Source organism: Echinops telfairi, unplaced genomic scaffold (genome assembly GCF_000313985.2).
Source record: "Echinops telfairi isolate 266 unplaced genomic scaffold, ASM31398v2 ScPeMD7_2;HRSCAF=8, whole genome shotgun sequence".
Classification (NCBI taxonomy): Eukaryota; Metazoa; Chordata; class Mammalia; order Afrosoricida; family Tenrecidae; genus Echinops; species Echinops telfairi.
The window spans coordinates 54,828,580-54,842,517 of record NW_022103898.1 but is presented as its reverse complement, the minus strand read 5'-3'; the positions used below and the strand labels follow the sequence as shown (position 1 = coordinate 54,842,517).

The 13,938-nt window shown below is 39.9% G+C and overlaps 1 protein-coding gene across 1 annotated transcript in view; it reads left to right on the top strand.

The window, feature by feature from the left end:
• Nucleotides 1-26: 26 nt before the first annotated feature.
• Nucleotides 27-13,938, top strand: part of ZDHHC17 (zinc finger DHHC-type palmitoyltransferase 17) — a 101,097-nt gene continuing 87,185 nt past the window's right edge. Inside the window, exon 1 of the mRNA XM_045288739.1 lies at nucleotides 27-153. Coding sequence (XP_045144674.1) covers nucleotides 61-153 — 93 coding nt within the window. The 5' untranslated portion in view covers nucleotides 27-60. The remainder of the gene's footprint in view (nucleotides 154-13,938) is intronic.

The window sequence follows — 13,938 nt, the reverse complement described above, 5'->3', positions numbered from 1 at the left end:
GGCTCGCGCTCGCCCTCCGCCTCGCGCTCGCCCCGCGAGGGCGAAACGCTTTCTCCCGGCATGCAGCGCGAGGAGGGATTTAACACCAAGATGGCGGACGGCCCGGATGAGTACGATACCGAGGCGGGCTGCGTGCCCCTTCTCCATCCCGAGGTGAGGAGCTGCGCCGAGCGCCTTCCTCGCCCCGTGTTCCCGCGACCTTCCTCCCTCAGACTCGCGGAGGGCGCCGCCGTGTACGAGGAGCGTGCCGGAGCCGGGAGGGTCGGGGCGGCGGTCAGGCCCGAGGGCGGCAGCGGGCGGATAACGGGGGAGGAGATAGCGGGCGCGCCGGCCGGGGCGGGATCTGCACGGAGTCGGCGGGCTGCGCCTGGAGGACGGAGGTGGAGGGTTGGAGGGGGCTGCGGGCCTGCTCTCTCGTCGTGCTCGCTGGAGCAGAGGCGGCGGGGCCTCGCGTTGCTTTGCAACCGCAGCCTGGACCCCTAGGCTTGACCAGACCTCTTGGGACGGGAAAGGAGCGCGTCTGGTTCTCATTTCTTCTTTAGGGCCCCCAACGGTGCCCAGCTCTTCCGCTTAGCCCTCCGTGGGCGAGGGTAGGGTCAGAGGACATCCTTGGACGGAGTGACATCCCTCCAGGTTGTGTCACAACGCCGCACCTCGGGGCACCTTGTGTCGGATGCCCTCCTTGGAGCGTTTGCCCTTAAGCGATTATAAAGAGAGGTCAAATACTTTGGGGGAATTCTGGCCCCTCTCTCACACTAGCTTGCCAAGGTATTTAAAACGGTATACATATGTATATATAATATAGAGAGATAGATATTAAGGGATCAGGACGAAAATGCAACACGTTTCTCATCACAACTCGACTATCTCCCCATGTAAGTAAACGGTGCCCGTCGCCAGGACCAGTCCTGCTCTGTGCTTGTTTATCTCCGAGTTTGTAGCAGAGACCAGGGCTAGTTCAGGCCTGGAGCCAAGTCTGATTCTCAGTGGTCCACAGTGACATGCCGAAGAGCAGTGGCTACCGATTCCTGAGCGCTACGGTAGTTTTTATGAGGATGAAAGATAACATGGAAAAAACAACATGGAAGTGCCATGATTGGTTAGTCTTTAGAGTAATTCTGTTTGTTGCTGGATTTTAGTATGTGTCGAAATATTTCATGTAAAGAAAGGCAAACACTTATCCATTCTGCCTGTTAATACGCTGAAACATTTAATCATTTTGACATATCAAAAACAGATGAGACAATTCCTTTGAATTATACCTTGACTTGTACTTTTCCTGATGATTGAATTATTTAATTGTATGATATGTAGATCAAGTACCAATCAAACTTAAAAATTTTTAGAAAAAGGGGCTGCGATGTATTTATGACAAACAGAACTGTATTGTAATACCAAACTTTTATTTTTTGACCTAAGTAGTAATGTTATCTGAGCTGGTATGGGAGACATCTTTTGGTTCATACTTAAAACAGCAACCACCAGACCTGACTCGTGGCCATCCAGTTAGTTTCAACCCATTGACCCTCTAGGACAGAGTAGAAGCACCCATAGGGTTTGCCAGGCTACCACATCATTGCCCTGAGGACCAGCTTGTGGATTTGGACAACCTGAGATCTTTCCAAAGAGCTGTACTAGTCTGTAAAGCCCTGGGGCTGGAGGGCTTTAGCCTGCCTGGAGAAAGAGACAACTGCCCATACAATATGCCTGGAAAAGTTGCTGTGATGTACTTTTGTTCATCTGTTGCTGAGAAAGTGTTTCAATACTTCAGTGTTTCTACTGTGTGTTTTAACATTCTGTTCTTGAAAGTTTGCTTTGTTGCTTTTAGAGTCATTTTAACTTGTAACAAATCCATAGTGTAATGGAACGGCCACTGGGCTTGAAGTTGTGAGATCTCATTTTCAAGTTACCAGTTGAGAGACATTTCTAGGAAAATAAGAGCCCTAGTGGCTCAATAGTAAACCTTAGGTTGTTAATGAAAGTTCTACCCTGCAGTTCTACCCTACCAGCGGTGGTGCAATAGAAAAGACTTGGTGATCTACCCCTGTAAATATTAAAGACTAGAAAATGCTTTGGGGTTATTCTGTCTGCCAATAGGGTTGCTGTGAGTCAATCAATTCTGTGGCACCTAACAACAGTGAAAGTGGGAGCTGAAATAAGTGATAGCACTATTTCTTTTAACTCAAAACAAACCATCTGAAATACTTAGTACAGATCTAATAAATTGCTAATTTCTAGCTGTCTGCTTTTGGGCAAGCTAATTCTGAGTTCTAGCTTCTTTGTAAGAGCTTCACATCCTTTAGCTATCTAATCAGTTATGAGTCATCTGCACCGTATAGGACAGAGTAGAACTACCCTGTAGTATTTCAAAAGTTGAAATATTTACAGGAGCATATTGCTACATCTTTTTTCCCTGTAGAGAAGCCTGTGCTGTTGACCCTCTGACATTTCTGTTAGCAGCCAAGTAATAAAGGGTTTAACAGTTATAAAAACCAAACCCAAACAGTTGCCCATATAGTCAGTTTCTACTCATGGGAACCTATGTGTTCCATAGTAGAGCTACACGCCATAGTGTTCTCACTGCTATGATCTCTCGGAAACTGATCACCAGGCATTTCTTCTGAAGTGTTTCCAGGTGGGTTCAAACTATCATCCTTCCGATGGCTTCCACTGTACCAACAAATAACCATTTGATCTACCTAGGGAGCGCACGCACAATAGTACACTTATGTAATAAGCTGTTGCAAGGGTTAAATTAGAGTTTTTGGTTTTTTAATCAATGCTTTCAGTGCCCTTCCAGGTGGAGGGAGCATTCATTTTGTGATAAGCAAATGAAATAATTCCCTCCTTTTTAAGAGAGAACATAGAATTTGGGCCAAACATACTTGGGCTTCATTTCTGGATTTGCAGTAGTGATTTACATGACCAGAGGCAAATACCTAATCTCTTTAAGTCTCAATTTATTCACTCGAATATGGAGTTGTTGCCCAGTTTCCTGGGCACTAAGTGACTAGGAGAGATTGGTTGCTGAAGTTTGAGAATGGTAATTGTAGAAACATGCTATTTTCTTTCCCTCTATAAAGGAAGGAGGGATAAACAGGAACATGTTTTATCTTCTTCTCTTCATATTTAACCCTGTGATGGTCACTAAATATTTGGTGAATAGATGGATTATTTGTAGGAAAAAGAAATTAGCTATAGCCTTTAATATGCAAATTCTTCATTATTAGAATCTTAGTGGATTATGTTATTACCTGTTTCTTATAAGTATTTGCTAGAAGTGAGCCTTATTTTGGGACTAGTTAAATCATTTATATATTTAGCTATTGGTACACATGATTTGTTTGGCTTGGTTAGACCAGAGGAGCCCTTGTGGCACAGTAATTAAAGCACTTGATGACTCTCCAAATTATCTGTGGTTCCAACCCACCAGCTGCCCCTGTGATGGAGAAAGATGTAGCAGGCTCTTTCTGAAAATGTTACAGCTTGGGAACTCTGTGGGGTAATTCGACTTTGCTTTGTGAGGCCATTGTGAGTCAGAATCAGCTCTGGCATTGGGTTTGCTTTTGTGTTTTACATTGATCAGTTTCTGCACTGGGCTCTGTACAAAGCTCGATGACCTTTATGGTAAATCCATTGATAGGCAGTGTAGGATACAAGTTCTAAGGCAAGACTCAGGTGGCAGACTGGATTTGGTTTTAATCTATTTTCTGCCACTTACTGTCATCATTGTCATTTTCCTTATTTGTAAATTTGGATTAGTAATATCTACTACCTAGAGTCATTAGGTATTAATGCTGAAATGTTTATAAAGCAGTCATCAAGGACCTAAACACATAGAATGTCAAGGAAATTTAATGAGGGCCTTGACATACTGTACAAGCTGAAAGAGAAGCCATTCTTTCTTTCCTGATGAAATAGGCGATAACTCATTTTGTGTAATGGAAAAAAGGAGAGGTTGTTACATTGGAAAAACTGCAAATCTGAGTCCTAGGGTGTAGTCCCAGCTCTGAATTTGAGCTAGTGGTAATTTAACCACTTCCAGTTTCATTGATTTTGCATTAAGAGGCCAGAGTAGCTGTTCTTTAAGATTTCTGATGGTGTAGTGGGTACACATTGAGGGTACAACAGGGTAGCAGTCCAAAACCAACCCTGCTCCAAAGGAAAAAAAAAATGGTGCTTTCGACTCCTGAAAAGAGCTACAGTCTCAGAAACCCTCAAGGGCAGTTCTACTCTGTCCTGTAGGTCAGCTATGAATCAGAATTGACTTGATGGTGAGTTTGTTTGCTTTTTTTGAATGATCTGATAGCACGTTGTAATTTTTCAAGACCAGTCTTCTGATCATACACTCCTTGCCAAGCTCTGTGCCAGGTTATATAGGTGAAATACAGTAAATAGGACAGCTTTAGCTCCCTAAGAGATAAATGAACTAGTTGGAAAGCAATATATATATATATATATATATGCAACAAGAATCCAAATAAGTGCTGAAGTGAGTAGTGTAGCCTATCAGCTATGACAGATTCCTGCCATCTAGTATGGTTACAAGAAAAGTTTCAGTAAGAGGAACAGAGATCATATGTATGCATGTCTGTAGGTTCAGCAACTTGCTATCAGCAGTCATGTTTCATCCGTCAGTGCATCCTCAGTAAGCCACCTCAGCTCCTTGCTACACGAAGGCCACGGTACCCTCTTCTTCCACTCTTATAGGAGTTCTCTGTTCCGGAAAGCTCTGACTCAGAGCTTTGAACTGGATTGCCTAATTATCTAGGGCTTTCATCTGTCTTCCTTGCTTCCTTTTTTACTTAATTTCAGAACTTCTGCAAATGCTTTTATCTCTAGTTACTTACATTTCTTATGCTTAGATTATTAAACTAAAATATTACCAGGTCTATTTTCCTCATAGATTTCATAAAATCTACTTTCTGAAGCTTTTCCTTAGTGAAAGTGAGTGTGCCCTCTCATTATTTTGCCACATTTTGTATTTGGAGATATACATGTGCACATATATGTAAATTAACTTTTTTTTCCTCCCAGAAAGCAGATAGAGTTACTTTGAAAATTGTCATTTTTTTCTTTGAAAGATTGCCAGCATACTCTTTTCTTTCAGAACAATCTTTAGCAGTCTCTAGGAGCTGATACCGTTTTTTTAAAATTCAGCATAAATGCAATAGGTCATGTGATGATAATTTGGATGTAAACCTATAATTCCTTAAGCATAGTGACTACTGACTGTGAATTGGTGAGTTTATGAATTATAGCAAAGCCAAGTTTGCTAATTATTGACTTATAGAACCAAAAAATTATTTGCTTTTGAGAAAAGCAATTTCCGTGTTTTTGGTTCCTTTGTTTTTTCTATTTTTACTTTATTTGGGAGAGCTAACCCAAAAATATTTGAGTGGAATATGGAGTGGGTGGATGGATTATGGATGGATATAAGAATTTACAGGTCGAAAGTATGAGCTCTGATGTTAGGCTGCTTACATTGAAATCCTCAGTTTTGCAGCTTCTTAGGTTTGTTACATAGGTCAGATTATTTAACTTTCTGGGCCTCAGTTTTTCAAGGAGTCTTGGTAGCCCAGTGGTTAAGTGCTGGGCTACTAACCAAGAAGCCAGAGGTTCTCCCCTGCCAGCCATCGTACAGGACAAAGATAGAGCAGACTTGGAAACACGGTTCTACTTTTGTCTTACAGGGTTCCTATGGATTAGAGTGAATCATACAACGTAATACAGTTTTTCACTAAAAGAAATATAGTAGTTTCTTGTCTGAGGTGCTTGCGAAGTTTAAATAAGACAATTGATGTGAATTTCTGTGCAATAAATGGTAGCTATCAGTATTGTTGTGGAAGGATTTCTCTGGAACTGATTTTTAAAAAGTCTACATTAATAGAGATAATTGAGAAGCTAGAACTATTCAAATTGGTTGATTGGGGGTGTTGAAGAAAGGAGCCCTGATGGCACAGTGGTTAAAACTCTCAGCTGATACAGTGGTTCAAACCCAGTAGCTACCCCACTGGGAAAGGATGTGGCAGTCTGTTTTCATAAGAATTACAGTCACAAACAGCATGCGGCAATTTTACTGTGTCCTGTATGGTTGGCATGAATCAAGATAGTTTGACCCTTTGCTAGGCCATAAAGTTGATGAAGAATACACAATAAAAGCATTGTAAAATAACACAAGATTAACAGTAGGCCTGCAGATACTTTAAGATAGAAGGGGCTAAGGAAATTGTGTCAGAATCATGGTTTTGGTTATCAATGATTATTGTTCAGGAGATGCAGATTATTGAGCTAAATGTGCCTGAACCAGGTTGTGTGTGTGTGTGTGTGTGTGTGTGTGTGTGTGTGTAGGAGGGGCCTTCAAAAATTCCATTATCTTTTAATTCAGCTTTTTCATAAGCCTTTTGAAGTCTCTTTGTAGATGTCATATGACATATTTTTGTCAGTTGCTGCATGCAAGGAAAGATCAAGTACAATATAATCACCTCTGAGAGAGAGGTTACCGTACTATATCCCCTTAATTAGTTATTAAAAAACAACTTTAAAATTATCATTAAGGGCTCAACTAGAAGGCAAATATTTTGAGAATGATGTTGGCAACAAATGGACATATGTGCTTGACACAATGGATGGATGTATGGATTGTGATAAGAATTGTACAAGTCCCAAATAAAATGATTTTAAAAAATTATGATCACTTGTTAATCAAGGATTTAGCATGTTAACTATGTCTAGTAAGTGGTGAACAAAACTGTTAGTGCCCGAATTGACCCCCAGCTTTTAATTCACTGCCGTCGATCAAGTTGATTCCGACTCATATCGACCTTATTGGGAAAGAGTAGAATTGCCCTGTACTGCCCTTACTCTCATGGAATTAAACAAAAGAAAAATACAACCACCTCTGTGAGCTGAAGACAGAAGTTGTTTGTTGTGCCATTATTCTGTTGAAACTTCTTTGCGCAAAAAGGGAAATTCACTGGTTCATAAAACTCAAACTCAGGATGGCAGTTTGGCTGAAGCACAATTGGAACTTGAGTTGAGTACTGCCAAAACATTATCTCCTCTCCTTTTCTCTGCCTGTTACTTTTCTCTGCCCCTTAGTAATACAGAGCAGCTTCCTTCCATGTCATGGGGACATTGATGCCGGTGTTTGCTCGACGTAAATCTCAACTAACCTCTATAGAAGTACTGTACTCATATAGTTTCTTTTATTTCATATTGAAAAAACACCAGGGAAAGGCTAGAATTGTCATGATTTAGATTATATGCCTACTCCTATTACCATGGGGTATGGTGCTATAATTGGCAAGATCACTTGGCAGGAGAAGGGATGCTGGGCAAGCAAACTATTTCTGTCCCCCACATATATGTGACAAATGGTTAGCTTTTTTTTTCTTCAGCCTTCTAATGTCTGACACTTAAAAATATGTTGTAAATCACATTGAACTCAGTTATTCTTCACAATGAACATTGTAGTTGGGATACTGAATGTCATTCTATGCAAATAACCTAAACCAGTAATCTAAATAATGCACATTTTTCTGTAAAGGGTCAGATTATATATTTTAGCTTGGGGCCCTCTGATCACCTTAATAACTATTAGTTTACTCTTCAGTTGTTATGAAAGCAATCAATATGCTAATGAATATGTATGGCATGTTTCCACTAAAACTTTATTTTATTTGGTCTATAGGCTATAGTTTGCCAATCCCTGATTTAGCCAACACATAACTGCAAATGAAGTTAGGTTAAAATTTAACACTTATCATTGATCTCCATTTTGGTCCATTTTAAATTTGTTCAAGGTTTTAATATTTTTTGCTTTCTTTTTATTGAAGTCCAATCTGTTTTACTTTGTTATTGTTAATGGGGTTTTTTTTTTGAGTATGTTTTTCTGTATATGAAATCCAATATAAGAAAATCTGGAGAGTCAGTAACCAGATTAATGATTCTCTGAGGGTATGGCAGTGGAGGTTTGGAGGAAATGGGGAGCAAATAACAATAAGAATGAAGAAAATGTTCTAAACTGGATTGTGGTTTGTACAACTCTTGATAATGATTAAACTACTGAATTGTATGATATGTGGATTGTATCCCAATTAAAAACTGGAAAAATATATCCTGATATTAAGATGTGAAACAATATATAATATTAGCCTTTTATATTTACAATATTGTATGTATACAAAAATGAATAAAAACATGACACTTTTTTTAAACCTCCAAGAAATATTTGTTAAATTATATGATGTTCGGTACATTGTTGTTAGGGGCCATTGAATCAGTTCTGCCACATAGAGACCTCATGCACAGCAGAATGAAATACTGCCTGGTATCCATCCTCACAATTGTTCTTATGTTTTAGCCCATTGTTGTCACTGTGCCAGTCTCAGCACGTTGAATTCTATTAAGTACTGGTGTGTAATAATTTCTTCAAAACTTAAGTTTATGTGAGAGATAGATCAGGTGAAGACAGATAAACATGTTCTAAACCTCCACCCACCCCCCCCATACTTCTAGTTCAATATGTAGGTTTATAGTATGTATACTTTGAAAAAAATTTCCATGGTAATTTTGAGGAAATCCTTATACATTTATCACGCACTCCTTACTTCTCCACTTGATATGTAGGACAAGCTTAATTACGGAGAGGAGCTAATTTGACATTGATGTATGAGGTACTGCACTACTAAGTTCTTTTCATATTATATCTTCAATTTGAGAATAATGCAATAAAAGCTAATGCTAAAACTTATCAAATGATAACATCAAATTATAACTATGAGCTCTGCACTATTGTAATAACTTTTGCATGTGGTTCCCCTGACCTGTATTCATTAGTTCTCATAGCCTATTACGCCTATTTCACAAATGAGGATATTGAGGCATAAAGAGCCCATTGCCTATATTTTTCTAGCACAGTGCAGAATTGTAGAGATTGATAGTTAATTGAATACTATTTGCCTGTCACTAGGTGTGGTTGCAAAAGTCTCTTTGCTCTTTCAAGTTCGACAAAGTAGGTATTATTGAACTCTTGTTTACAGATAAGAGAAAGGTGAAATAATTTGTACAAATTTGCATTATTAGTGGTTCACGGTGGGGTTTATATAAAAACCGAAACACTCTGATTCCTAAACCCATAGTCTTCATGTATATGCTGCCATGAAAATTAATAAGCAAAAAATAGGTTTTATGTTTTTGGTTGTGGTTGCTGTATACTCAAGAGCTTAGGAATTACTGTCAACTCGTGTTAAAGGAGTTAGAGAAGGACTTGTTTTTAGCCATTTCTTTAAAGGCACTTTAAGTGAATCTTTGACTGGAAATAATAGAACTACACCTTCTTGAAAATCCTGTGTTTGAAAATTTTCTTTTATTCAGACCATTCTTTCTTATATTTTAGCCTAAACCTTTTTTTTCTTAGTCTAAATCTTATGTAAAATATACTTCCATTAAAATACCTTTCAAGGAGGTGACTTGTTGAAAAATACCTCCACTTCTAAGTGGAGGTAAAGAAATTAGAGATAGATAGCCTTAATACTGTACTTTTATGCAAACAACATGAGTCGTCCACATGTATTTGCTAATTTCTCCCTTCTGGAGAGGCATTTTGTAAGCAATGCTATACCTTTTTAATTTTTTAAACCTGTTATGATTGATGCGAGGAGTGGTGGTACTGATTGTAGGTATGCTAGGCTTAAACCTTTTGAAGAGCGCTCACCCTGTTATCATTTTATGTTGTTTCTAAATCTCTGGTTCATAATTTCATAGTTAATAGCATTTTAGGGGTTATATTTTAGGGAGGATAATGTAATTGTAGTTCTGTGGGCCGCTAACCTGAAGGTTCAAGGTTCAAATCCCCCAGCACTCCTCAGGCTTTCTGCTCCCATAAAGATTTACAGACTTGGAAGTCCTAAATAGAATATCTATGAGTTGGAGTGGACTTGATGGCAGTGGGTTTTTTTGTTGTTGCTCTGTTTTGTTTTTATGTAGTTGAAATGTCATGTGCAGCAGTTTGTAGCTTTTGACCTTTAGACAGTATATAACAGCTCTATTGGTTCTTAGGGCGTTCAATGAGCTTACCCACTGCCATAGAGTAAAATCCGACTCATTGTGACCATGTAGGACAGATAGAACTGCCCTTGTGGGTTTCTCCCTAATTCTTTAGGGGAGTAGAAAGCCTATCTTTCTCCTGCAGAGCAGCTGGTGAATTTGAACCACATAACTACTATGCCACCAGTGCTCCCTAAATGAGCTAGTGTACTGTATTTTGTTAATTTTAACATGTATTTACTTTATATCTTACTTTTTCTGATAATTAAGGATGTATGTCTAGGCTTAAAAATCTTTGCTTCTGGCCAGGATGAGGCTTTTTGGTCCTGTAAACATTTACAACCACAGAAATCCAAAGAGACAGTTCTATTCTGTACTATATAGGGCCACTATGAGTTCAGATAAACTTGATGCTCTTGATGTATGTACAATTTTTGTGGTTATTTTTGATGGCATGACGGTACAGCAGCTCCCATTTCAGCCAAACTGTTGAAGGAATATAACGCCTGGTTATTTTCTGCATACTCTGTAGGTACCTTCTATTAAGACCAAGAAATCACTGACATCAAAACTTGCAGAGTGTGTCAGTGGCTTGGATTTAAATCCCAGACATATTGGTGACACATTCTGTTAAGAAATGTTTGACATTAGTGTAGGAGTCCCTGACTCACTCAAAAGTACTGGGCTGCTTTAAAAAAGGCAGAGGAGAGGGCCACATCCAACATCTTTGGGCTATACAAGAGGAATAAAATCCACCTCTGTAGTAGCCCAGTGGAACCTTGGTGGCATAGTGGTTACTTGTTGGGCTGTCATCTGCAAGGTCAGAAGTTTGAAATCACCTGTGGTAGTTATATAATCTGTTGTCAATTTGAGACTGAAGAGTGAAGGAGTGGAGATTAGCCTGTCAATCAGGTCGCAACGTGATGACCTCATTTGGAGGCACTAAGGAGATAAATAGCTTGCTGGAGGTGGGACATAGGCTGACTCCCTGGGAAACATTCCAGCTGAGAAGACACATGGAGCTACAGCTAGTGACCTGAGCTGGAGGAACCATGTAGAGACCCCTGCCAGAGCTGAGATGCTTATACTGCCACTGGATCCACAAGACTGTCCACCCACTAGCCTGTAATCTTCCTGCATTCAGTGTCATTTCATGTGTTTCATGAGTCTAAAGAGGACTTTATAGATTGGTATCAGACATATGGGCTAATAAAGAATTTATGGGCTTGATTTGTACTGTGCTCGGATGTTTTCTCAAAATTCAGTTGCTCTTGTATATAAAGCTTTTTCTTATGTACATATGTACATATGAATGTCTCTCTAGATGAACCCAGACCAAACATTTTGGAGTGAGGTACTAGAGAAACAAATCAAAGATGAAGAGTGGATGCTTGTTTGACTTCTGCCTCGTGGTAATTTTCTTCTTTGGCTAGCCAGAGGTCAGATATGTCCATGCAGTTTACTGGGTTGTTTTTTGGAAAGAATATGGAAACTTAAAGTTTTGATTATTTTGTTTGGTTGTAGTCTTTGTTTATTCCTGTGTGAAATGGAGAACATGGATGTGATTAATTTGAGTTCAGGGGACAAAATCACCCCTTGAATTTCTCAGAGCTGCTTACGGAAAATGGCTGACAGGTCAAAATGGCTTACAGACAGCCTGCCTCTGGTTTGACACTGTCTGAGGCCTAATCCCATATTTTGTATCAATAGAATAGTTTATATAAGGATTAAGATAAGCGAAATAAACTGAACTTGACTGTTTTAAGAATTGTGACTAGTATCTGATTCTCCTTTGTTTATACTGATTCTTCTGCTTATTGTTGATATAATGATTGATAGAAACGATTCTTGGGAAGTATGAAAATAGAGAGCCCACTTGCCTTGAGCTATTAAAATTTGAATCTTTAAATGGGATAGGACACACCTGCAAAGAAGACTCTGAAAAGACAAGGCCGCGCCCCCCCCCCCCAGTGTTTTGGAGAACTCAGGATATTTGCATTCCAAGAGACTTGCCTAGGGGTTTTAACAGCTTGAAAAAAAGGAACTTTTTGGATTTTTGAATTTTGAACTAGTCGTTTGCACTTGAGGCTGGAAAAAATCTGGAACCATGAAGAAAACTCTTCTCTAGGACTGAACATTAAAGGAAGCCCGTGGGCAAGCCGAAATGCTTGCTAGGTGATCACCTGGATCCACTTGTTGAGTGGAAGTGGGAGAAAAGTAGCAATAGAGAGACGGGTTGAATCTGGCCCCTGACACCTGTAGACCTGGTTTACAGGAACTAGAGGAGGAGACGAGCTGGTAGACCGGTCTGAAATTCATGACCTAGCCCAAGGGGTCTAGCGTTGCTGAGAATTTGTGATGGGCGCCCATGGTCTAAAAGCAAGGCAGCCAATGGGCACCCTGGTGAGGCTGAGGCAGCCCACATTGAGTTGACCAGAACCTGACCAGATGAAGAGAAGATTTTTAGATCCTGTGAAATGTTGTATATTGCTACAGACTTTATGGACAGCCTGTCCTGATTTGACTTTGCTTGTGGATGCAGACTCACAAGGTTCCAACTGGAATGAAGAATCTTCACATCAAAGCATATGAGTGTCTCCTCAGAGCACTGGGTTGATGTAAGTGTGCAGTATAGAAATTGGTTACCTGAAATGGGGCAGATAAAGGCATGAATTGGCTGGCTTACAAACTTTCATAGGTGAAGGAATATATTCATAGGCTTATAGGTCTAAGGTGTAGGTGTTCAAATAAGTTTAGAATAATTTTCTTTTTTTCACTTATATCATGTTATATTTAAACGAGGGTAGCACATATTGAATTGTATGCACTTTAGTTTTATCCTGTTAGGTACAGATATGGTTTTATTATTCTTTGTTTGAAAATAATATATGGGTAAAGAGTTGTATGAAAGTGTCAAGGCCAAGGGGTGGTCTGTGGTAGTTACATAATCTGTTGTCAATTTGAGACTGAAGAGTGAAGGGGTGGGGTTTTATCCTGTCAATCAGGTCTCAGCGTAATGACCTTATGTGGAGGTGCTAAGGAGATAAATAGCTTGCTGGAGGTGGGACAAGGCCGACTCCCTGTGAGACATTCCTTCTGACAAGATGGATGGAGCTACGCTAGAGCCCTGGAGTTGGAGGAGCACCGTGGAGACCCATGCCAGCATTGAGATGTTTCCACCACCACTGGATCCACAAGACTTTACATCAACTACCCTGTGATCTTCCTGCATTCTGTGTCATTTCATGTGTTTTGTGAGTCTGAAGAGGAATTTATAGACTGGTATCGGACATATGGGCTAATAATGGACTTGAACTGGACTGAGCTGGGATTTTTTTTTTAATCATATTATTGGGGGCTCATACAACTCTTTATCACAAGCCATACATACATCAATTGTATAAAGCACATTTGTATATTCGTTACCCTCATCATTCTTAAAACATTTGTTCTCCATGTAAACCCCTGGCATCAGCTACTCATTTTTGCCCCTCCCTCTCCACTCCCCTCTCCCTCATGAACCCTTGATAATTTATAAAGTATTGTTTTGTCATTTCTTACACTGTCCAGTGTCTCCTGTTACTCACTTTTCTGTTGCCCATCCCCCAGGGAGGAGGTTATTTGTAGATCCTTGTAATTGGTTCCCTCTCTCTACCCCACCCTCCCTCCACTCTCCCAGTATTGCCACTCTCACCACTGGTCCTGAAGGGACCATCTGTCCTTGATTCCCTGTGTTTCCAGTTCTTACCTGTACCAATGTATAACCTCTGGTCCAACCAGATTTGTAAGGTAGAATTGAGATCATGATAGTTGGGGGGTGGGGGGAGCATTTAGGAACTAGAGGAAAGTTGTATGTTTCATCGTTGCTACACTGCACCCTGACTGGCT